Here is a 24217-nt window from a genome sequence, read left to right as displayed (position 1 = left end):
GCTCACCAAAGACTGTAAAGATATTAAATATGTGTATCTTTTTAAATGCATATGATTTGGTGAAAAATAAGACTTGGTTTTAAAAACAATATGGCCAAGTTACTGCCCCTCCTTGCAAGAAGATGGCAGTGTTTGGAGGCTCGCATGCAAAGAAGTCAGCCTCACAAAGACATGATGTAACCGCCAGACATAAGGAAGATCACAAACACACACAATTTTCTCCACCAAACTGCGTTCCTGATCTCTCAAGTCTCATGCACACAAACCCGACTCAAAGATAAAGAAAAAAAATAGACTGAGGTAAAGGGACCGGCTGCAACGCTCTCACCTGTAAAAGCGTTGTTCATTTCCGAGGCCTGGTCATCATCATCGTCGTCAGCATTCACTACTCGTACGCTTTGCATGTCATTGTAGGATTTGGTACGCTTTGGAGTGGACTGCTGGGAGCCAGCATCTCTGAGAATCACTGTCCCGATGATGGGCTGCCTTGGCGGCTTGGGGGTCCCATAATAGTTACCTAGGCGATGAGAATGACATTAGCATTCTTGAGAGGAGATGCAGGAGGGACAAGGAGAAAGTGATAACCGGCTGGGGTTCAAGAACAGGCAGGGTGGGTGCACAAATAGCTTTTTTTTTGCCTCAGACTGAGTGAGCTATGTGCATTGAACAGACAGAATAGCATCAAAGATGGGCCCTTTTGTCTTGGAAGCGACGAGGGAAAATTACAATTACTTGATTTATGACACATTGATTGATAGAAATGAAACAAAGCTCGTGTAATTGGATGCAACACACAACAAAGCATATAGTCTAATACTCAACCTTATCACTCAAATATTCTGACAATTGATGCTTTGATAGATTGACCACCGATTTCCATAAAAAAACAACAAAGATTGTGAAAAGGAGGTGAAGGCACAAACAAGTATTGTGGTTAGTTTGGAGCCCATTTTTGTCCCACAAGGAAGAGGATATTACATACGTCCACCATGTACGTACTAACTTTCGTATCTAAACAACAACAAAGATTGTGAAAAGGAGGTGAAGGCACAAACAAGTATTGTGGTTAGTTTGGAGCCCATTTTTGTCCCACAAGGAAGAGGATATTACGTACGTCCACCGTGCACGTACTAACTTTCGTATCTAAACAACAACAAAGATTGTGAAAAGGAGGTGAAGGCACAAACAAGTAATGTGGTTAGTTTGGAGCTCATTTTTGTCCCACAAGGAAGAGGATATTACGTACGTCCACCATGTACGTACTAACTTTCTCATCTAAACAACAACAAAGATTGTGAAAAGGAGGTGATGGCACAAACAAGTAATGTGGTTAGTTTGGAGCTCATTTTTGTCCCACAAGGAAGAGGATATTACGTACGTCCACCATGTACGTACTAACTTTCGCATCTAAACAACAACAAAGATTGTGAAAAGGAGGTGAAGGCACAAACAAGTAATGTGGTTAGTTTGGAGCTCATTTTTGTCCCACAAGGAAGAGGATATTACGTACGTCCACCATGTACGTACTAACTTTCGTATCTAAACAACAACAAAGATTGTGAAAAGGAGATGAAGGCACAAACAAGTATTGTGGTTAGTTTGGAGCCCATTTTTGTCCCACAAGGAAGAGGATATTACGTACGTCCACCATGTACGTACTAACTTTCGTATCTAAACAACAACAAAGATTGTGAAAAGGAGGTGAAGGCACAAACAAGTATTGTGGTTAGTTTGGAGCCCATTTTTGTCCCACAAGGAAGAGGATATTACATACGTCCACCATGCACGTACTAACTTTCGTATCTAAACAACAACAAAGATTGTGAAAAGGAGGTGAAGGCACAAACAAGTATTGTGGTTAGTTTGGAGCCCATTTTTGTCCCACAACGAAGAGGATATTACGTACGTCCACCATGTACGTACTAACTTTCGTATCTAAACAACAACAAAGATTGTGAAAAGGAGGTGAAGGCACAAACAAGTAATGTGGTTAGTTTGGAGCTCATTTTTGTCCCACAAGGAAGAGGATATTACGTACGTCCACCATGTACGTACTAACTTTCGTATCTAAACAACAACAAAGATTGTGAAAAGGAGGTGAAGGCACAAACAAGTATTGTGGTTAGTTTGGAGCCCATTTTTGTCCCACAGGGAAGAGGATATTACGTACGTTCACAATGTGCGTACTAACTTTCCTATCTATTATTGTATCTTTGTCCTCCAAACACAGTTTGTATGTTATTGATTAGCAAACAGCATAAATAAATTAATAAAAAAGTGTTAATAAATTGAATTAATCCATGTGATCAATCTACCAATCTCAATCATGGATTAACGATAAAACCCTGATCGGAGCATCCCAAGTTCTGATATTGTCTGCGATTATTGATCGTTCTTCATCTCTCTCTTTCAACACTGCTGACTTTTGCAACTTTAAGTTTGACGTTAGAAATGCATGTGATTGGCTAAGCTTCAAGGGGACCTATTATGCTTCGATTATGCTTTTTCCACTTTTCATAATCGGTCCCCTTGAACATTAAGACCACAGGAAACAAAAAGCCAAAAATAAAACTGGCCGCAAGTGGTCTTGATTTTCTAATCTGCCGATCTATCTCTCCACATATGTTCATCTTTTCCTTAACAAATTTGACAATAATATTGCTGAAAGTTGGTAAATCACCTGAGATTGTATTTAACCTTGGAATGCAAATAGGCTCAACTCCGCAGTACACATTTCTTTATCATGTCGTTGGAAGAAAAATGCATAATTGTATTTTGTGAACAGCAGGAGGATTCATTTAACAAGGATATTTGGCAGAAGCTGTTGACACTTTGTTGATATGATGTTACCGCATTAGCAGCTTCGTCTACCCTTGATTATAATATTAACAGAATTGCCTTTGAAAAATCGACTGATTTTTCCTTTACAAAGATAATAACACTCATTTTTGATTGACACTCATTATCACAGTGATAATTGACAGGTTTTCCAAATTTGGCTTCTTAGAAAACACACTCACGACAATGAAGAATGAACTTGTCAACAAGTTACACAAATGGGTAAACAAGGTTTTGGTGGAACTCAATATGTTCCACCATAGTCCATAGTCCACTCCATGGACTAGGATGTTTGCAGATGACATTGTGATTTGCAGTGAGAGTAGGGAACAGGTGGAGGAGATGCTAGAGTGGAGTTTTGCCCTGGAAAGGAGAGGAATGAAGATTAGCCGCAGCAAGATGGAGTATATGTGTGTGAATGAGAGGGACCCAAGTGGAAGAGCGAGGTTACAGGGAGAAGAGATACAGAAGTTTGAGAATTTCAAGTACTTGGGGTCAACAATCCAGAACAATTGAGATTGTGAAAAGGAGGTGAAGGCAGGCACGATTGATTCTCATTGGGAGTGACCAGGATGAATAGGATCAGGAAGGAGTACATCAGAGGGACATTACATGTTTAGACACAGTACCACTGAGGAAAAGACGGGAAGCAGAACTGGAAGTAGCAGAGATGAGGATGCTGAGGTTCTCATTGCGAGTGACCAGGATGGATAGGATCAGGAAGGAGTACATCAGAGGGACATTACATGTTTAGAGACAGTACCACTGGAGAAAAGACAGGAAGCAGAACCAGAGGTAGCAGAGATGAGGATGCTGTGGTTCTCATTGGGAGTGACCAGGATGGATAGGATCAGGAAGGATTACATCAGAGGGACATTACATGTTTAGAGACAGTACCACTGAGAAAAAGACGAGAAGCAGAACTGGAGGTACCAGAGATGAGGATGCTGAGGTTCTCATTGGGAGTGACCAGGATGGATAGGATCAGGAAGGAGTACATCAGAGGGACATTACATGTTTAGAGACAGTACCACTGAGAAAAAGACGGGAAGCAGAACTGGAGGTACCAGAGATGAGGATGCTGAGGTTCTCATTGGGAGTGACCAGGATGGATAGGATCAGGAAGGAGTACATCAGAGGGACATTATGTATGTCTTTGTTTAGAGACAGTACCACTGGGGAAAAGACAAGAAGCAGCTTGGTACTCTCCTAGTATGAAATTCATAGCATGGGACAACACGGTCGTGAAGGACGCATGCACCGTGACTCCTATCCTTTAGTCACGTCTAATATGAATCAACTCTTCAGTTCCAATGTAGAGAAATATTTATTTCAATTATTCCTATGTGTCTGTGGTGAATCAGGACACCTGCACAAGTCGCGCAGAATGTCAGTTATTATCATTGTCATATTCCTCCTCACCCTCATATGTTCCAATTTCCAGTAGCGTTCCACTCTCTTCAAGTTCTAGGAAGTCCTCCACAGAAAGGAAGTTGTAATCCACCCCTGGCACCTCTCCTTCTCGGGGGGAGCGTGTGGTACCTAATGTCGAGGAAACAAAATCAAAGTTTAGGTTGGCGCCTTGGCTTTAATTAAAGGCGAAGACATGAACATGTATACAGGAAGATCTTCTTGCACGACTTTGTCAATTGGTAATGGTAATGGTAATGGTAATGGTAATGGTTTTATTTCATTTGAACATGCATCAGATTACAATTGAATGCATCCCATAATCAGTTCCCAGTTCCACATGTCCAAAAGGACTGGTAAAGATCTGGTACTTTTACAATTAGTAACTGTTACATTTGTTCACTTCCTGCTTTCCATAATACAGTTTAAGGTTTTTTTTGTTTTTTTTAATAATGCACCTCGTACCGAAGTACTCGGTGATATGAGCATCCAATGCCATAATGGGTACCATAGTAAGTGTCAATATAGTGATATATATAGCACATCATGACTGGTTCAAGACTCTTCATCCTTGTATTTAGCAAACATCAACTGCTTGTATTGTTTCTTGAATTGGCTCATCGTAAATTAAAATCAATCAGAGAAAGAAACAATATGGGAGGGACTCAGGACACCGCAGCCTGCTAAATCAGATGATAAAATAAAGGTCACTAGTGAAAATCCTGATCTTGTTATAGATCCATTTCTACTAAGTGAAACTAGAATTTTAAAACGGAACGATACTTAGACACACAAAAAACCATCACTAAGGATGCTGTGTCACTTGACTCAAGTTTGGGTTTTTTTACCTTACAGAAGGACACACGATGCGGACTGGAGCTATTGTGCCTTTTACTTTGACAACAAGGAGATGAGCTGAGACGGCAGGCCAGATGGTTAACTGAACGAACCACCTATGTAAACGCCATGTGCCTGTCACTTCAAGGAAATAAAAATGTCCTACGCGGTTTGTTTTCCTGCTGAATAAGTCATCAAATTAGATGTTTCTTGTGGTTTATTCAGGATTTGCAATAAAACTCCCGTTTGACACAAGAACAAAGTCTTAACCTCACCAATAAACACCTGATAATAAAATTCATATAAGGCTGTAGAAAAACAATACGACTAAATTGAGGCAATTTAATAGACAAGAAGTGTTCGGTGTCCCACAAAACAAATCCCTCACATGCAACTCAAAAACATGAAGGATCATCGAACTGCTTTGTATTCACCTAAGGGGCCTGAGATGAAAGTGAAGTTGTCTGGGAGTTTGACTGCTAGGACTGGGTGGTCCCACAGTGGGAGGCGCTTCACAGGCTTGGCAAGCTCTAATGAAGCCGTCTGCTGAGGCCCGAGCGGAACTGTTCTTCGAGGCTATTCTCCACAGTGGAGGGCTTGGATGAGATGAATTATTTTGGTGTGCTTATATTGTCCAATATTGACAACTAGAGATTGCAGCTAATGTATGGCTAAATTCTAATCCTACCATGCGATATGCCCAATTAACATTGGTCAGGTAGGTACACTCACATAAAAGTATATTTACTGTCCAATCGATATCCCTAAAGTCAATATCACATTCATATCATCACCAATATATGATGTATTAAATTGATTTGTGTTTTTAAGTCTTTACAATAAACTGAAAAAAGCTACTATTTTACAATTTGTGTCAACTTCATCTCCAAAATAAATTCACATTTCCAGCAAATGTCCTAATAAACAAAATCACTAGAAAATAGAATAAGAATTAAATACGTTACAGGGCTGCCACACAGCTAGGAGACCTGAGTTCGATTCCCCGACCTGTCTGTGTAGAGTTTGCATGTTCTCCCCATTCATGCGTGGGTTTCCTCCCACATTCCAAAAACATGCTAGGTTAATTGTCCACTCCAAATTGTCCATAGGTATGAATGTGAGTGTGAATGGTTGTTTGTCTATATGTGCCCTGTGATTGGCTGGCCCCTAGTCCAGGGTGTACCCCGCCTCTCCAGCATACCCGTGTGACCCTCGTGGGAATAAGCAGTACAGAAAATGAATTGATGGAAATACGTTACAAACCACTTCAATTTGAATATTAAATAATACACAATAATAAATAATGCATAATAATAATACCTATGCACTGCTGTTGTGAACTGACAAGTACAAATCTGTATGTAAAGTGAAAAAGTAGTATTGGGACACCCCTAATAATGATGATATTGAATGACTTTGCAGAAGCAGAACTCAAAAAAATATTGACATGAAATAATTAGAGATAATTAGAGATGCTGGATATTGGCTTTCTTATTGATATCTGACATTGTCCAGCACTTCAAACTAATGATTTTGCTTCTTTTACAGTATGTCACTGGTTGCATATCACAAATAAAAATTTAGCAAAATAAAACCAATACTGCTATGTGATATACAAGTTGTGCCAAAAGTACCAAAACGCTACATGTGACTCAGAGTGATTCTTGCTGAGATGTGATATTAGATTAGAAGCAGTGAAGGAAGACGCCTTAAGCCTGTTTTATGCATTCCACATCCGTGAGATCCACTGGATTCCGTAGGAAGAAATAAATACCAATCGATATCCCATTTTTCTGCCAATGCTGGCTGAAAGTATCAGTCGGCCGATATTATCAAACATCCCTATAATGATAATGCATCACTTTTTAAACAAAAAAGCAGATACTCTCAAGAAGTAAAATTATGAAAAAGATGGCATTACATTAGAAATTGACGTGTAAGCGTCATGATTTGGAACGGTCCACGTGTGCAAGAACAATGTGATTGTGATTGTGACTGGGCTGCACATTACATGCTGACCTTATATGCCAGGGCAGCTGATAACAGAGGAGGAAAACAAGATGATGTTGTTTGAACAGAGCATCAGGTGGCCGACTTTCTGCAATCAAGGGGGGGGGGGGGGGGGGTGAAGATGTCAACAACATGGATGCATGCATTTCAATGTCTGGCAGGAATTCATAGCAAAACCTAAATCATGTTAAAAAGAGTTTAGTTCTTCCCTGAGATCATATTAATCCTCTATTGTAGAGAATTATTGGATGGCATTTTTAGCTAATAGGTGATTGTTAGCGGTGGCACAGCGATCACAGCTAGGAGACCAGGGTTCAATTCCACCCTCGGCCATCTCTGTGTGGAGTTTGCATGTTCTCCCCGTGCATGCGTGGGTTTTCTCCGGGTACTCCGGTTTCCTCCCACATTCCAAAAACATGCTAGGTTAATTAGCGACTCCAAATTGTCCATAGGTATGAATGTGAGTGTGAATGGTTGTTTGTCTATATGTGCCCTGTGATTGGCTGGCCACCAGTCCAGGGTGTACGACGCCTCTCGCCCGAAGACAGCTGGGATAGGCTCCAGCGCCCCCGCGACCCCCGTGAGGAAAAAGCGGTAGAAAATGAATGAATGAATGAATGAAGGTGATTGTTAGCTTTATGTATTATGTTAGCTAATTTTCATAGTTATTACTGCTAATCCCAAATAGGACTCGGGAAAGCCAAGGTACTTGTTGCCAACAAGTAGACATAGATTATATCAGTGGTTCCCAAAGTGGGGTACGCGTGCCCCCACTGGTACGTCAATTGGGGGTACGTGAACAAAAACGAAAAGACAATTAGCACCTAACACTCAAAATTCCGAGTGCGCCTGAACGCCCCACAGTGTGAAGAGTCCACAGCAAGAAGGAGACAGAGCGGCTCTGTTAGTGTCATATCAACAAATGATATGATGATTACTTCATACATTAAGAGCATGTATTTTTGTATTTCAGATACTATTAAGACTAGCTAGCGGTTCTTTTAGAGTTGGGACATCATGGAAAGATTCCGGTCAGCACCCAAACGTGCACATGTAGGCAAACAACCATTCACACTCACATTCATACCTATGGACAGGGAAGGCAGGAATAACAGCAACAACAATTATTGATGATAACAGAACAACAGAAACACCAGACACCGGCCCCACGAGGATGGGCACCGAGGTCACCGGACACTATGAGCGAGACCAAGCTCCATCCGAACACACAGCCTGGCCCCCTCAGTGCAGGAACCCATGACCCAACACAGTCCAAGAGAAGCACTGCAAATCACACCAAACCGGACCCAGCAGGCCCCCAGGGAAGGATAGTCAAACCAGAAAAACACTCCAAAAACAACAGCAACAGTAGAGTAATGGTAATGGTAATGGTAATGGTAATGGTAATGGTAATGGTTTTATTTCATTTCACAGATTACAATTGAATGCATCCCATAATCAGTTCCCAGTTCCACATGTCCAAAAGGCGTAGGAAGAAGCAAAGCTTATTAAATCCTACCCCTCCATCTGCTACTTTTACAATCAGTAACTGTTACATTTGTTCACTTCCTGCTTTCCTAATATACGTATAGCACATCATGACTGGTTCAAGACTCTTCATCCTTGTATTTAGCAAACATCAACTGCTTGTATTGTTTCTTGAATTGGCTCATCGTTGTGCATTGTTTGATTTCCTTACTCAATCCATTCCATAGTTTGATTCCACATACTGAAATGCTAACAGTTCGAACAGACTTAATCGCTATTTAAGAAAGCCCAGCACCGTAGAATATGCAGCGTTTGAAGCACTTAATGTCAGTGAAGCTAGCAGGAGCACCTTAGTCCATTCAAAAAAAAAACCTTGAACTGTATTATGGAAAGCAGGAAGTGAACAAATGTAACAGTTACTGATTGTAAAAGTAGCAGATGGAGGGGTAGGATTTAATAAGCTTTGCTTCTTCCTACTCCTTTTGGACATGTGGAACTGGGAACTGATTGTGTGATGCATTCAATTGTAATCTGATGCATGTTCAAATGAAATAAAACCATTACCATTACCATTACCATTACCATTACCATTACCATTACCATTACCATTCTGTTTGAGCTGTATAGTATACAACTAGCACAACTCTCTTCCAGTACAGTGGCACACTGAAAACGTAAAAAACGAAAATCTGTGTGAAAATATGAAAATTGTGCTAAAAGGTGGTCCACAATGGTGGAGACACATGGCACACAACAACCAAAGTACAATCCCCTAACGGCTACGTGAAGTCCCCGTCTAAACAAACTCACACCACAATCTCCTACATCTTCACCTCTCGCTGTCTGGCAAACAATTGCCAACAAAGCAAACACAAACACAAACACGGCACCTTGTGCCTCTTGTGCGGCACACATGCTCCCTCCGCAATCTTCTCTCTTATCTCATCTGCACATCGTGTTATTGAGTAGCATGTTCTGATGTTCTGGATGCAAGACATGCATGTCACAGGGACACAGGTATTGATCTGAAAGCTGCTAAAAGGAGCCTGGGCAAGCCTGTCCTCACTTTGGTGACATCATCAACATGATCTCCACATGGACAATGTGCAAGATACAAACACTTTGTTTACCCTTGACAAATACGTGATCCATCGTCCGAGTTTCAAAATTGTGCTGTTCTGATCAGTTGACAAACGAAATTCAGGTGGTGATTGACAGCTGCTTGACATGAGTGATGACCACTTAATGGTAAACAATGATGGACACTGAAGTGATTAGTGTTGCTGTTGCAGCAGTTTTTTCTAGAAACAAACAAGACAAAATAACAGTACTGAACTCTTGATTGGGCTGCACGGCGGCCGAGTGGTTAGTGCGCAGACCTCACAGCTAGAAGACCCGAGTTCAATTCCACCCTCGGCCATCTCTGTGTGTTTTCTCCGGGTACTCCGGTTTTCTCCCACATTCCAAAAACATGCTAGGTTAATTGTCCATAGGTATGAATGTGAGTGTGAATGGTTGTTTGTCTATATGTGCCCTGTGATTGGCTGGCCACCAGTCCAGGGTGTACCCCGCCTCTCGCCCGAAGAGAGCTGGGATAGGTTCCAGCATCCCCGCAACCCTAGTGAAGATAAGTTGTAGAAAATGAATGAAATTTTGAGGCTGCAAAGTGCGGTTAGCATGGAGGCCACACAGCTAGGAGACCCACATTTGATTCCCCCCTCTGGCATCTCTGTGTGGAGTTTGCATGTTCTCTCCCTGCGTGTGCTCCCACATTCCAAAAACATGCTAGGTTAATTGGCAACTCCAAATTGTCCATAGGTATGAATGTGAGTGTGAATGGTTGTTTGTCTATATCAAAGATAACCTCTTCTCCTTCCAGATGTCATTGTAACAGCGCACAGAATCCATGACCCCATCTAGCATTCATTGGCACGTATCTTTTGCCAAAAAAAATTCTCTTGTTGAGAATATTTTGCTGAAATTTCTACTACTGTTCTACTGCTGATTATAAAGAACTTAGAAAGGTAGAACCAAACTTTTTTCTAATGAAAGGTGAGAGTCTAACCCACAGGTCAGAACCCATGGCTCTTCAACCTCTCTGTTGTGGCTCCCTTTGCAATGTTCAAGTATTTTTTTAAAACCTGAATGAGGAAAATATGCATTTTTGTAATTCTTATTTTTTCTTTTTTTTCCATTCGTGATTTTCTTTAGTTCTGGCTGAGTTCTGAGTAGTGATTGGAGGAGCTTGAGGAATGGAGGGGAAGCGGGTGTTTGGCTGCCTGCTTCGGTTAGGATGTTACAGGTCTTCCTCCAACTTACTAAACTAACCATGAATAATATTAGTTATAATATAGTTATATTAGAATATGAGGGAAACAAACACAATGGTAAACTTTGGGTCCATCAAGGAGAACATACTTGTTTTTGTCAAATTACATAATAATATAGTCCAGATATACACTTCAACTTCGCCCACCTCTGACCTATCTAGTGTATTTTATTTAGTGCATCCTTTTTTCCTTTTTCATTTAGTCTGTAAATGTTGCAAGTGGAAATACATTCTGAGGCCATTTTATCTAGCTTCAGAGAAAAGACCATCTGGCTACTTAATCTTTTACAGTGCAGATCTCAACCTTCACTGCTTTGGCAGCTATACGTTTTCTTCCCGACTCTCCATCAACAAACATTTCACTCACTTCAATATTATGTCAACATATACTGAACAAAATAAATATGATCATGAACCTAGATACCTTAGATACGGCCATGCTGTGTGGGATTATAAGTGAAGGATGCATTTATTCATACAACATTTTAGAGATTTTCTATCGCTTTTCCTCACGAGGGTCGCGGGAATGGCGACTTATACTCCGGAGCGACTTATCATCCAGAAAAGTAGCAACTTCGGAACTGCATGCGTTGGAAGGTCGCATTTTTTGCAGGTCATTTATTTTACAAACTACTGTATTTTCCGGAATATAAGTCACACTTTTTTTCATAGGTCGGCTGTTCTGACTTATAGTCCTGAAAATACGGTAATTGATCAAAACAGACATTACTAGCCAATCACAGGGCACATATAGACAAACAACCATTCACACTCACATTCATACCTATGGACAATTTGGAGTGGCTAATTAACCTAGCATGTTTTTGGAATGTGGGAGAAAACTGGAGTACCCGGAGAAAACACGCAGAGATGGCCGAGGGTGGAATTGAACTCGGGTCTTCTAGCTGTGAGGTCTGCGCGCTAACCACTCGACTACCATACAGCCCAATCAAGAGTTCAGTACTGTTATTTTGTCTTGTTTGTTACTAAAATAAAAAAAACTGCTGCAACAGCAACACTAATCACTTCAGTGTCCATCATTGTTTACCATTAAGTGGTCATCATTCATGTCAAGCAGCTGTCAATCACCACCTGAATGGTAAGATATGCTGACACGATGCTTATTCAGCTACACAAAAAATAACAGAAAAGGTGTCCAGTGTTTATGGAACATAAACAGTTTTTTCATTTATAAGTCGCTCTGGAGTATAAGTCGCAGGAACAGCCAACCTTTGCAAAAAAGTGCGACTTATAGTCCAAAAAATACGGTATCTACTTCTACACACAAATAGGTTGAAAATCACCTCATATGTATTAACAATAGGCAGTGGCGCTGACAGCACTTTGCTGACATCTGATACTTTCAATCGCCTTCCTGCTGTTGATGGTGTGGGGAGCTTCCACTCATTGTCTAACACGGACATGCACCCTCACACGCCCATGCAGCCAAACATCTGCTGTCTGCAAGAACTTCCAGCTGACCTGAAAGTGAGATTAGCTTTATGTCGATTGTATGAACTGACATGAGTTTCGTTTTGCAATTATTTCAGACAAAAAATGATCTTTACCGGCAAAAATATATTCCTACCGCTAAGGCATCAAAAATGAATATATTGACTGAACACTTCAGTGTGTTTGTTTAACACAAAAGGTGTCGCATTGTTTATCGCTGTTTCCAATGTAAACATACTGTACTCTTGATGTCAATGGAGGTGTGTGTTTTGAAAACAGGGGTAGAGAGGTGACGTGACAACCGATGATATACACATCTCAAAGAGAAGAGCCTAAGACTGCAAACAGTCACAAAGGGAATTCACATGGAACTCTCATGGGCCTCCGAGCCTATTACTAGAGGAGCATTGATTGAGGATGCATTTTAAGGCCTTATTCACACAAACACACACTGGTCAGATGATAAAAGCGTCTCAACCGCAACCTGGGGATTAATGTCCATTTGTGTTCATTAAACTGAGGGGGTAAATTCATTTGAAAGAAGCTGATTCAGATTATTGTGCAATGTTATTTTCATTTGAGGTTTAAGAAAAAAGGGGTTATTTGTGGCTGCTGCCTATTTAGGGAGATTATATTTTGTCTGCTGTATATTCTGCAGTATTTATGCTAAGAATATAGTACAAAAAAAGTCTGTTTGAGGAACAAAGATTTTGCACACATATTCTGAATGCTGTTACTAAAAATTGTACCATTCAAATTTCTGAATAAAGGGCTGGACAGGAACTGGACCAGTACCTTCAGGAAGGGTATACAACCAGAAATTGAGTATTACTTCATACATTTCATATAGTCTGTGGCCTACCTATCCTCTAATCAAAAGCACTGCAGATGCATAATGATTTCTAAAGGTCAATAGAGGGAAAATCAATATACTGTAGAAGAGGCTTTCATATTGATGATTAAGCAAATATCAGTCCAATTACAAATACTATCAATAGCTGGTGTTAGCTTGTCGAGCTGGAACTTCAATGAACTTCAGTGTGGGCCGTGGACCTTCACTTGAAAGCTGAGAGAACAAACCTCTACAACACCTAATGACCTATTATACACATTTTCCGCCCCTTTGTATTGAGTTGTTGACTCCTATAGAGCAGCTACAAACAATAACCCTCAAAGAAAGCTTCCCAGATCTTCGAGAATCTGCACCTATTCCAGTTGTATTTCTTTGGATTTCCAAAACGATCTGTTTTAATTTGTTTCACCCACAGACAACCTCTGGTCACACACAATAGCGACAAAGTTGTTTATTGGCGGTTGGCAAGCAGATAAGACGTAACACGTAGCTTGAGACGCTCTTCAGTTCGAAAAATGGAGGCGAGGAATCGGCACTGGACTGCTGCAGAAAGTTTGTTTTTGATCCAAACTCATTTCAAGACTGGATGGACGAAAAACTGGCAATACGGAGTTATTCCAACAAGTGAAAGAAAAACTTGGGGACTCGCACTTTACGTTTTACTGGGCATGCCCCATTGGAGCGGAAAGGATGCTATTCAGTGGGCTCTCACACAGGTGAACATTCATACATTTTCTACCGCTTTTCCTCACGAGGGTGGCCGGGGGTGCTGGAGCCTATCCCAGCTGTCACAGGGCGAGAGGCGGGGTACACCCTGGACTGGTGGCCAGCCAATCACAGGGCACATATAAACAAACAACCATTCACACTCACATTCATACCTATGGAGGGTGGAATTGAACCTTGGTCTCCTAGCTGTAAGGTCTGCACGCTAAACACTCGACCACCGTGCAGCCCACATGGTAAACATGGTAATATTAATATTAATACTACAAATTTTACATTTCTGAAAAAGAATTTAGCGATAAAGACAAAAGCAGCGGCATAAGAACTTGGTTGCACCCAAGTAAGATAAGATAAAATATGCCCTTATGAGTCCTACAAAGGGAAATTTCAGGCTTGCAGCTGCAAAAGTACAAAAACACACAAGGGCGTCCGTCTGCCATGTGCTGACCAGATGAGGATTTGGTAAGAGCTGAACATTAGTAAATAGATATCTTTTTTATTTTTCCCTTTCCCTTTCCACTGCGCACCCTGGAGAATGGCGCCCATATGGCCCATGGCTAGAACCGCTACTTCTATCGCTAATGGAGCTCCTTAGTGCTGTCAGTGTGCGTTGGAGGGGGTCTGGAGTACATACTGTACCAGGTAAGTTGACATTAAGTTACACATACTTAAGTTTATCTATAATACTAGTAAGAGTACTCGATCAACTTGTCTTTTCTCATCTGAACTACTTTGACACCCCGATATTCCCTCCAAATCTGAGAGTCAAAACCGTTGTTCTACTGTTGGTCGCCAGAGTCAGCAAGCTAAAACTGGCTTTTTCTGGGGTCAGGTAGTGAGGTTCAACCAGGATGATGCTATCATAGTTGGAATTCCTTACACATGCACATTCTCTGCATTTCTATTTGTTGTATTCTCTTGTTAGAACTGGTACAATTAAAGGATATTGAGCTTTTATATGATGTTGTTAAAGTTATTTTTTGTGCTCCAGAATATATTCCTTTAGTGGGCGAGGGCGTAAAATGGCTCTTTTGAAAGCAAAGGTTGCCAAACCCTGGGTAAAGAAGGGGTGAGAAGAAAGGGAAGGCCTAAGCGGTGGAATTAGAATTGGCTAAAACTCGACTCTGAACCCCCGACGTCACTTACTGTCCGCCATAGATTCTGCTCCCCTAAAAGGTAAACTTTAGGTCTTAAATTTATTGATTTTTTTCTGATTATGTCTAATATTTTGGGTGATTATATGCGTGTTATTTCATGCCTAGATAGATCTAATAATGTTCTATTTATACATCCATTTTATATTCCGCTTATAAAATCGTCATTGTGTCGTGGGGTTATGCTTGAGCCTATCCCAGCTGATTTTGTACACAGGTGACGTCCACCCTGGACTGGTCGCCAGCCAATCATGGGGCACATGTAGACAAACAACCATTTACACTCACATTCACACATATGGCTGCTCTAATAATGTTAAAAAAAAAACACATTCAGACAGCAAAAATTCAATAACTACAAAAATATTCCATTCAGAATCCTACTTTTTCAAAATGTACCTATGGCAGTCAAGTCTGGAACCACTTAACCGCCATGAACCAGGGATTACTGTGCGATTTATTAAAACAAAAATACTTCATTAGATACACCTTTACTAAGTAATGCTATCCACGGCTACTTTGATACTGCAGGTCAATTCCAATTGATCTGCTCATGTTTGACCTGGATCTGATTTGTCCTGTCAAATTGAACAATACACTTTTGTTTCATATGTGACCCAGATCTCTTTCATATGCAGATATGCAGTAAATCCAATATGTATCTCATGCTACTGCAGTCTGACAGTTGGGGTCTCATATATCCGACTGTTATGTCATCAAAGTGCGTGATTTGACGTGGGAAATTTGGGAAAGCGTACCCACAGATTACGGTTGGGCGATATATCGATATTTTTTATATCAATATTTCTTTTAAGCACTATATCAAAAACATGCATATCGTTCATATAGCTATAGACTGGATTTGATGAGGATGTCTCATGTTTCAAGATGGCGACTCCCAAGTGCAAGCGAATTACGACAGCTCCTTGTCTCCTGCAGCGTTTTTAGTGTTTAATAGTGCTTTATTTATTACTTCCTTATTGTTTTTTTTATGCCATACCGCCCCCATAAGCAAGTGTGCAGCTATGGATGTTCATCTTATTACGTTTGCAGCTTGCCGCTTGCGTCATTGTTTACACTCTGGAGCAGCTGTTAGCTCTGAGCATCCTTTTGCGATGCCGAATGATCGGATATCCCCGTGGAGATATGGAGGTGGAGAGGCTGCATGGCGGGAGTGAACAGTGAAAAAGATGGTATAAAGGTTGCTGTGTAAAGACGGCATCAACCATGTTTACCGTTTGTCATCATGGGGAACGTGAGATGGAAGTGCTAATGGCGCTAACTCGGCTGCAGAGACTACCGTGAATGCACCACTATTGCACTGCAGATAGTGCTGTTTAAGGAACTTAAGGATACTCCAGAAATTTTGATTTACAAGTAGACTGGTAGCGTCAGTGCTAAAAATTGGGACATTCTTATGGAGTAAAAAATTATTCAATCATGACATGGAGGGGAAAAAAATCTCAAATTGTACACTTGCTTGGCTTTTTTTCCCCCCAGGAACAGCAGGTTCCTCGCAAGGACTGTTTAAATAAAAGGATGATGGGGTTCGCCATTGTGGTAGAAAAGGAGGATGGGGGAGCGAGAAAGGCCGGACACACAATACTGCTGCTGCCCGACACAACAGGCCATTCTTTTACTCCGCACCACAACACTCCTCTCAGTTGAGTCCCGGCTGCTATTCTCCTGCTGTTCCCCCTGAACCCTACCCAGTTCTCTACACTTTTAGCATGGAAGACACGAATGGGAGGTGGAGGGGGGTGCTGAAACTGAATAGTGGGCAAGCCCAAACAATCTGAAGCGTCATTGACTGGAAATCCCATGAAAGGTGGTGGGGGTTTGTTTCCTTTCACATAAACGGTACCCTGGTTATATTGGGGGAAATGACAAAAGGGGAAGCAGAGTAAAGGTGAGTGTTTTGAAAAAGAAGCTATAACGAAGAGGAATAGAGGCTCTAGCACAGCAGTCTCAAACACGCGGCCCGCGGGCCAAATGTGGCCCGCAGGACACTAGTTTGAGGCCCCCGCTTTGATATGAAAGTTTAATGTTAGTTTGATATGGATGCTGTATGGTATCATGTACCCAGAAAAAATTATTACGTTTGATTCATGTTCATGTTAAAGGTTAAATAACTGTTAATAGTTATCCTCGCAATCCGTGTGGAAGTGGTAAGTTTTTGGCTATTTTAAGTTTAAAGGAAATAACTTGAAGGCTACCGTTTAGGTCGCTAGCGCTCTAGTTTGCGAGTTAGCATGTGTCTCAAGACGCTGCAGTTGCGCAATATGTTGTAAATAAAAAGAGTATAAATGTGACTATAGTCGTGTTTTGTCATGTCTAATAATGCTTTGTTCATTTTAACCTGAAAAAAATAATTTGTCTACCCACCAACTGTACGTGGTTTCTTAATTTTTAATTATTTGCCATTTTATTATTATTATTATTATATTTATTTATTACTGATTGATTGATTTTCTTTATTCTTGATCTTATTTTGTGTAGAAAAATTAAGTAAGATATTTGAGAACAGTGAAATGTTTTATCAGAGCTTTTCTTGTAGAAAATCGGAACCACAGCAAAGTTTATTCATTTTTCTGATTTTAATAAATGCGTTTTTTGGGGGGTTTTTTTGGAAAACCTGATGCGGCCCAGCCTCGCCCAGACCCTAGCTCCAGTGGCCCCCAGGTAAATTGAGTTTGAGACCCCTGCTCTAGCAGGCAATGGTGGACAAGCAACCATTTCCTCCAACGGCAGCTGAGTGTGTCAACAGATTTGTGTTTAAATTCAGACCCCAACCAAACACTATCTTGATTAAATATACGTGCATATGAAGACGCACACATCTGTCATCCTCACACACACATAGCTCAGCACAGCACTACATCATACCACATACGACACCTCATCATCACTGACTCTTTAAGGGAGCATATTCCCTGCACCCACACCCTTTCCAGTGTAATCCTGGAAGCCAGGCCATCACTCCCTGAAGCATAAAGTAAATGTCACAGAATTACCTCAACGCTGCCGCTTGTGCTGACTTTCCCGCCGCATGATATTCCACCGAAATAATCAGGTGGATAAATCCAAGTTGAATTGTGCTCGCCGTGCTCCATCCAAACCATCCATGTATCACGCAGATGACCGCAAGCAAGTGCTATGGCTCCCGGCTCATTCGGGCAGGAGGAGGCTAGTAGGCAGCTGCCGTTTTTCTTCAAAGCTCCACAAGCAGAGCAAATTAGAGGTCCAGCCCAGCTTAAAGGCTAAGCCAATGTGAGCTATTCACACGCCAGTTCCTGTCTGTGACCAATGGCTGAAGCTCCATTCCCCCTCTTCTGCATATGCCCGCCCCACAGCCTCCCTCTCCCCTTTGTGGCTGCTTCTTGTCCTCTGTCTCACTCTTCTTCCTGGCTCCTTTTCCCGCTATATTAGTCCTGGTAAACTGCCTTCTTGTGCGGCTTTTATGACTGACACAACCTATACGGTACAGAAGCAATGAGGATTAAGTTAAGGATCCTCCATTCGGTGGGGGAGGGGTTTATTCCAGACTGAAATGAACCAATTATCAACAAGCCATAAAGTTTGAATCATGATGAATGATCATTGATTCAGTTTCACGCTGAATTTGCAAACCGCATTGATGAATCTACATCACAACATCTCGATGAGAACCATAGCAGATTAAGGACTCTGTGGTAGACCTAAATAAATCTTGTACCAATGCATTTGTGCACATGCATGGAGGTGGACTGCTGCCCCGGCAACATGACCACAAAAGCCAAAAGCAAGTGCCCTGAGGAAAGAGGACTGCAGCTTTCTGATTTGCATGGTTCAACCTCGGTCACTAACCCTAACCCTACTTCATATGAACATGCATCAGATTACAATTGAATGCATCACATAATCAGTTCCCAGTTCCACATGTCCAAAAGGAGTAGGAAGAAGCAAAGCTTATTAAATCCTACCCCTCCATCTGGTACTTTTACAATCAGTAACTGTTACATTTGTTCACTTCCTGCTTTCCTAATATAGTTTACGTTTTTTTTGTCATGTACCGAAATAGGAGGTGATATGAGCATCCAATGCCATAATGGGTACCATAGTAAGTGTCAATATAGTGATATATATAGTAGTAGTATATGGTAGTAAATATATTGCTTGATAAATTACAATTTTTCTAAGGTTGTAAGTTTTATACCTTCCTGGTGTCACCTGATGAAGTATCCAACAAGATGGGTATATCTTATATGTGTCTTGTATCCATCCAACCTACTTCCAAAGAGCTGTCCTAAATAAGGTCAACTGGCTTTTACATTTGATCCAAATAATCACATGACTCCCACACTCATGATTTGTCTTACAAAGAGAAAGGAATGTGCACCATATTGTACGCTAACTGGACAACGTGCAAAAAACAAGGCAACATTTTGCCGTATATTGTTGACGTTAACCAACAAACACACAAACAGGGGCATATACTAGCCAAGGTTCCACTGCACATAACATAACGCATAAGTGCAACCTGCGCTGTGAACTAGCGGGGTACACCCTGGACTGGTGGCCAGCCAATCACAGGGCACATATAGACAAACAACCATTCACACTCACATTCATACCTATGGACAATTTGGAGTGGCCAATTAACCTAGCATGTTTTTGGAATGGGAATGGGAGGAAACCGGAGTACCCGAAGAAAACCCAAGCCCACATGAGGAGAACATGCAAACCCACCAGACATTTGAGATGTCCTGACTATGTGGCCAACATCCTAACCATTAGGCCGTGATATGAGAACATTATCATCATGTACTTCAGTTCCAACCATAATAATAATAATGTGTCAACCAAAAGTGAGCATTATTATCTCTGTAAATGTCGATTTTTGTTTTTGTTATAATTCATGTGTTGTGATGAATGGAAATCCAAGGTGTTGGAAAGTTTGTCACATCATTACACATGGTCCTGGGGGAGATACCACCATCAGGGATCATATCTTCCAGGGCCACCTTCAACCTATAGACCCATTCCCACATTACAAACTGAATATATGGTAATGGTAATGGTAATGGTAATGGTTTTATTTCATTTGAACATGCATCAGATTACAATTTAATGCATCACATAATCAGTTCCCAGTTCCACATGTCCAAAAGGAGTAGGAAGAAGCAAAGCTTATTAAATCCTACCCCTCCATCTGGTACTTTTACAATCAGTAACTGTTACATTTGTTCACTTCCTGCTTTCCATAATACATTTTTTTTTACAATTTCTTTTTTTTCAAATAATGTACCTCGTACCAAAGTACTCGGTGATATGAGCATCCAATGCCATAATGGGTACCATAGTAAGTGTCAATATAGTGATATATATAGCACATCATGACTGGTTCAAGACTCTTCATTCTTGTATTTAGCAAATTTATTTTATTTATTAATTTATTTTATTAATTTTTATTAATTTTTTGGGTGTTTTTAAACATTTTTTAAATTTTTTTATTTTTTGTCCCGTACCAAAAGTACTGGGTGATATGAGCATCCAATGCCATAATGGGTACCATAGTAAGTGTCAATATAGTGATATATATAGCACATCATGACTGGTTCAAGACTCTTCATCCTTGTATTTAGCAAACATCAACTGCTTGTATTGTTTCTTGAATTGGCTCATCGTTGTGCATTGTTTGATTTCCTTACTCAATCCATTCCATAGTTTGATTCCACATACTGAAATGCTATGGCTAGCATAACGTAGTCCTAGCATAGAAGTGTTTCAAATGTACTTCTTCCCTGAGATCATATTTCTCCTCTTGTAGAGAATTATTCAATGACATTTTTAGCTAATTGGTTGTTTTTAGCCTTATGCATTATTTTAGCTGTTTGAAGATGAACTATATCAGTTAATCTGTATTAATGCAGTTCTCGTTCGCTAATATTTAGCATGTAATCCATGTGCATAGTAATATTTGATGACTGTTTGGCAATCAGTGTGTAAAATGTGGTAAGTTTGGGACTGAATATGCTCCACTCTCAAACGGTCCATGTAAACACACAGTGAGAACCCGTCTGTATACATAATCACTTTGCAAAACAAGAGCTTTGTATGCAGTCATATTTTGGTATAATGTATTTCTGGTCAGATGCGGAAATATGAAGCGTACGTATGTGAAAAGCAGGCAACAGAAGCTGGGGCCCGCTCATCCGTTACAAGAATGAATGGCCGTCATTAGCATGAGGCTCCCTGGCAGCACCCTGCAATGCAGCGACACACACACACACACACACACACACACACACACACAATGGCGAGTGCCACGCTTCCCTCTGCCGTTCCCCCAGAGAAGCCCCTTTTGTTTGGGCAGCATCTGGACCTGACCTCCATGCATTTGAATCTGATGACCCCCCCCCCCCTTCCACTATATTCCATCTGCTACCTCCTCTTCTCGCTGCCCTCCAATCACTAACCTGCTCTCAAAAAGATGCCTTGACAGCAAAGCCTCCCATCGTCTCCTGCCTCCCCTATCCTATACCATGTCCGTTCTTCACACACAGATAACCCCTCCTCTTTGAGCTGAGGAGAGCAGCCATATCTTGATTCCTAAAAGGAAGCTCTGTGTACTTGTGGGCCTCTCCCAAAGCCTGCAGGGTGAATTTGAAAACCAAAGAGAAGAAAAAGAAAAAAAAAATCACCAGGGCTAGTGGCCATCTGTCCCCTTGGGTTGGACGTGCCTGCTCCGAGTGTTCCTGCCTGCCTGCCTGCCTGCCCCCCTTTTTTCCTCACATGATTCTCCCCCCACACCCCCACCTTCTCTGATTCCCTTAGCCTATATACACAGCAGCCACCACAAACACACACATTCGCACAAACACACACGCTCTGCCATGCATACATCACCGTCTTCAGCATATGGATGGCGAGATTAGAGAAGAAGAAAACCCGGAGCTGCCACTTGCCTGCGTACACGGAGGATGCAAATCAAGATGTAATCCGTCTCTTTTTGCGCGTGCCAAATAAAAAAAAAATGGGCTCCAACAATCATTTGCCTGAAATCGGCAATGGAGTGGAAAACATTGACTAGAAAGATGGCTAAAGAGAGAGAGCTTGAGAGAGAGAGAGAGAGGATGGAGGGAGGGAGGCAGAGGTGTAGCAGCTAGAGTGTGACAGAGGAAGGCAGCAGCCACTGCCAAGCCACGGGGACGCTACCACTCAGAAGGAGGACTTGAAGTCGAAGAGGACTGACAGAGTAAGAGAGAATGAGAGTCAAGCACAGGCAGGGAGGGAGTTGAGGGAGGGAGGGAGGGAGGTAGCGAGAGATCAGATGGGGGAGGGAGGAATGGTTGGCTCCGTAGGCTCAAACGGCGGGATAACGCAGAGATAACTCTCATCCCCGAGCAGCAGCTGTAGACATGAGCGGGAAATGAATCCCACGAGAGAGCGACTTCTCTATCAATTGTGACATTTGCTGCACATAATAACAATGTCCATCTGCAGCAGCGGGGCTGGGGGGGGGCAGAGCAGGGTTACATGGGGGGGGGTAGCGTGTGCCCTGTCATATAAACACACATTCACTCACATGCGAGAAAAAAGGCCTCACTCTTGTGGAGGGAGAGGCACCTGTTCGAGTCAAGCAAGGGGAAGGCAACCAAGAAGGGGGAGGGAGGAGAAGCACATGTGCTCGGGAGAGGGGGAGGAGACATGTGGCCTTTCTTTGACTGCCTTTGTCATCCTGTTTTGTCATGCCATGAGAAATATTTGCATTTGTGAGGAAGTCAGGGCGACAATAAACAGGTGATAGTAGGTCATCAGGAGAGCACCAGAGGGAGGGGCAGGAAGAAAGAAAGAACACAAGCAAATATAAACACTCCTAAATTTTGTTTTTTTTCGATTGACAAACAAGGATTTGTGCTTCCCGCCAAAAAAAAAAAAATTCCAACAAAAAAAAAAAAATATTCTAACTTTCTGAGCAGCTACACACAATAACTTCACAATCTACACCTATTCCAGCTGTATTTCCTTGGATTTGTGCTTCCTCGTCTGCCCGAGGGATAGCACTCATTGTCGGACACACTTTGTCAGAGGCGCCGTCGGTGCGTTTGGAGCAACAGTTCACGTTCATGTTCACAAAAACAGTCCCGTGTGAAATGCCGTTGATGAAAGATGAAAATATTTTTCTCTTGCTGGGAATCACCAAATACAATAACTTCTGTCTGAGCTTGTCATTCTGTTTCGTCATGCCCTGCGAAAGGGCAGGAAGAAAGAAAGAACACAAGCAAATAAAAACACACTAAATTTTGTTTTCTTTCGATTGACAAACAAGGATTTGTGCTTCCCGCCAAAAAAAAAAAAATTCCAACAAAAAAAAAAAAAATATTCTAACTTTCTGAGCAGCTACACACAGTAACTTCACAATCTACACCTATTCCAGCTGTATTTCCTTGGATTTGTGCTTCCTCGTCTGCCCGAGGGATAGCACTCATTGTCGGACACACTTTGTCAGAGGCGCCGTCGGTGCGTTTGGAGCAACAGTTCACGTTCATGTTCACAAAAACAGTCCCGTGTGAATTGCCGTTGATGAAAGATGAAAATATTTTTCTCTTGCTGGGAATCACCAAATACAATAACTTCTGTCTGAGCTTGTCATTCTGTTTCGTCATGCCCTGAGAAAGGGCAGGAAGAAAGAAAGAACACAAGCAAATAAAAACACACTAAATTTTGTTTGCTTTTGATTGACAAACAAGGATTTGTGCTTCCCGCCAAAAAAAAAAAATGATTCCAACCAAAAAAAAATTAAAATTTTATTCCAACCACAGCCCGCCTCTGGTCACACCCACTCCATCGAGTTTTATATCCACACAAAAAACATCAAAGTCTGTGACATTTTTAACATATTTACCATTTAACATTTTTTTTGAGGGGCCTGGGGTTGAATCGAATGTCAACAGTCACTTTTATTGCAACTGTTGTTCCAAAATTGGAGGAGAATGTAAATGTCAAGCCAGCATGATGGTTTGGGGGTGTGTTAAAAATCATTATGGATGTCTCAATAGTCATTTCTGTGAGCACCTTTACATAATAAGGGTGATCCATAAATCAATTATCAATCAACTCCTCCAAATATATGTTAGT

The 24217-nt window shown here is 41.4% G+C and overlaps 1 protein-coding gene across 14 annotated transcripts in view; it reads right to left on the bottom strand.

The window, feature by feature from the left end:
• Window positions 1-24217, bottom strand: part of LOC131104915 (membrane-associated guanylate kinase, WW and PDZ domain-containing protein 1-like) — a 75902-nt gene that overhangs the window by 31919 nt on the left and 19766 nt on the right. For 10 of the 14 annotated variants that reach the window (XM_058052582.2, XM_058052585.2, XM_058052584.2 and 7 more), the window contains exons 3-4: window positions 4261-4380; window positions 329-517 (exon numbers count right to left, since the gene is read on the bottom strand). In XM_058052582.2, coding sequence (XP_057908565.2) covers window positions 329-517; window positions 4261-4380 — 309 coding nt within the window. Of the gene's footprint in view, window positions 1-328; window positions 518-4260; window positions 4381-7104; window positions 7184-18111; window positions 18432-21555; window positions 21835-22044; window positions 22587-24217 lie in introns of those variants that run through there. The other 4 variants (XM_058052592.2, XM_078796800.1, XM_058052593.2 and 1 more) reach the window with 4 other exon arrangements.

Source organism: Doryrhamphus excisus, linkage group LG15, assembly GCF_037039965.1.
Source record: "Doryrhamphus excisus strain RoL-2023G ecotype Guam linkage group LG15, RoL_Dexc_Guam_v1.1, whole genome shotgun sequence".
In the NCBI taxonomy this organism is placed as follows: Eukaryota; Metazoa; Chordata; class Actinopteri; order Syngnathiformes; family Syngnathidae; genus Doryrhamphus; species Doryrhamphus excisus.
Note: the sequence above shows the minus strand (reverse complement) of the source record. Positions and strands in the feature narration are given on the sequence as shown.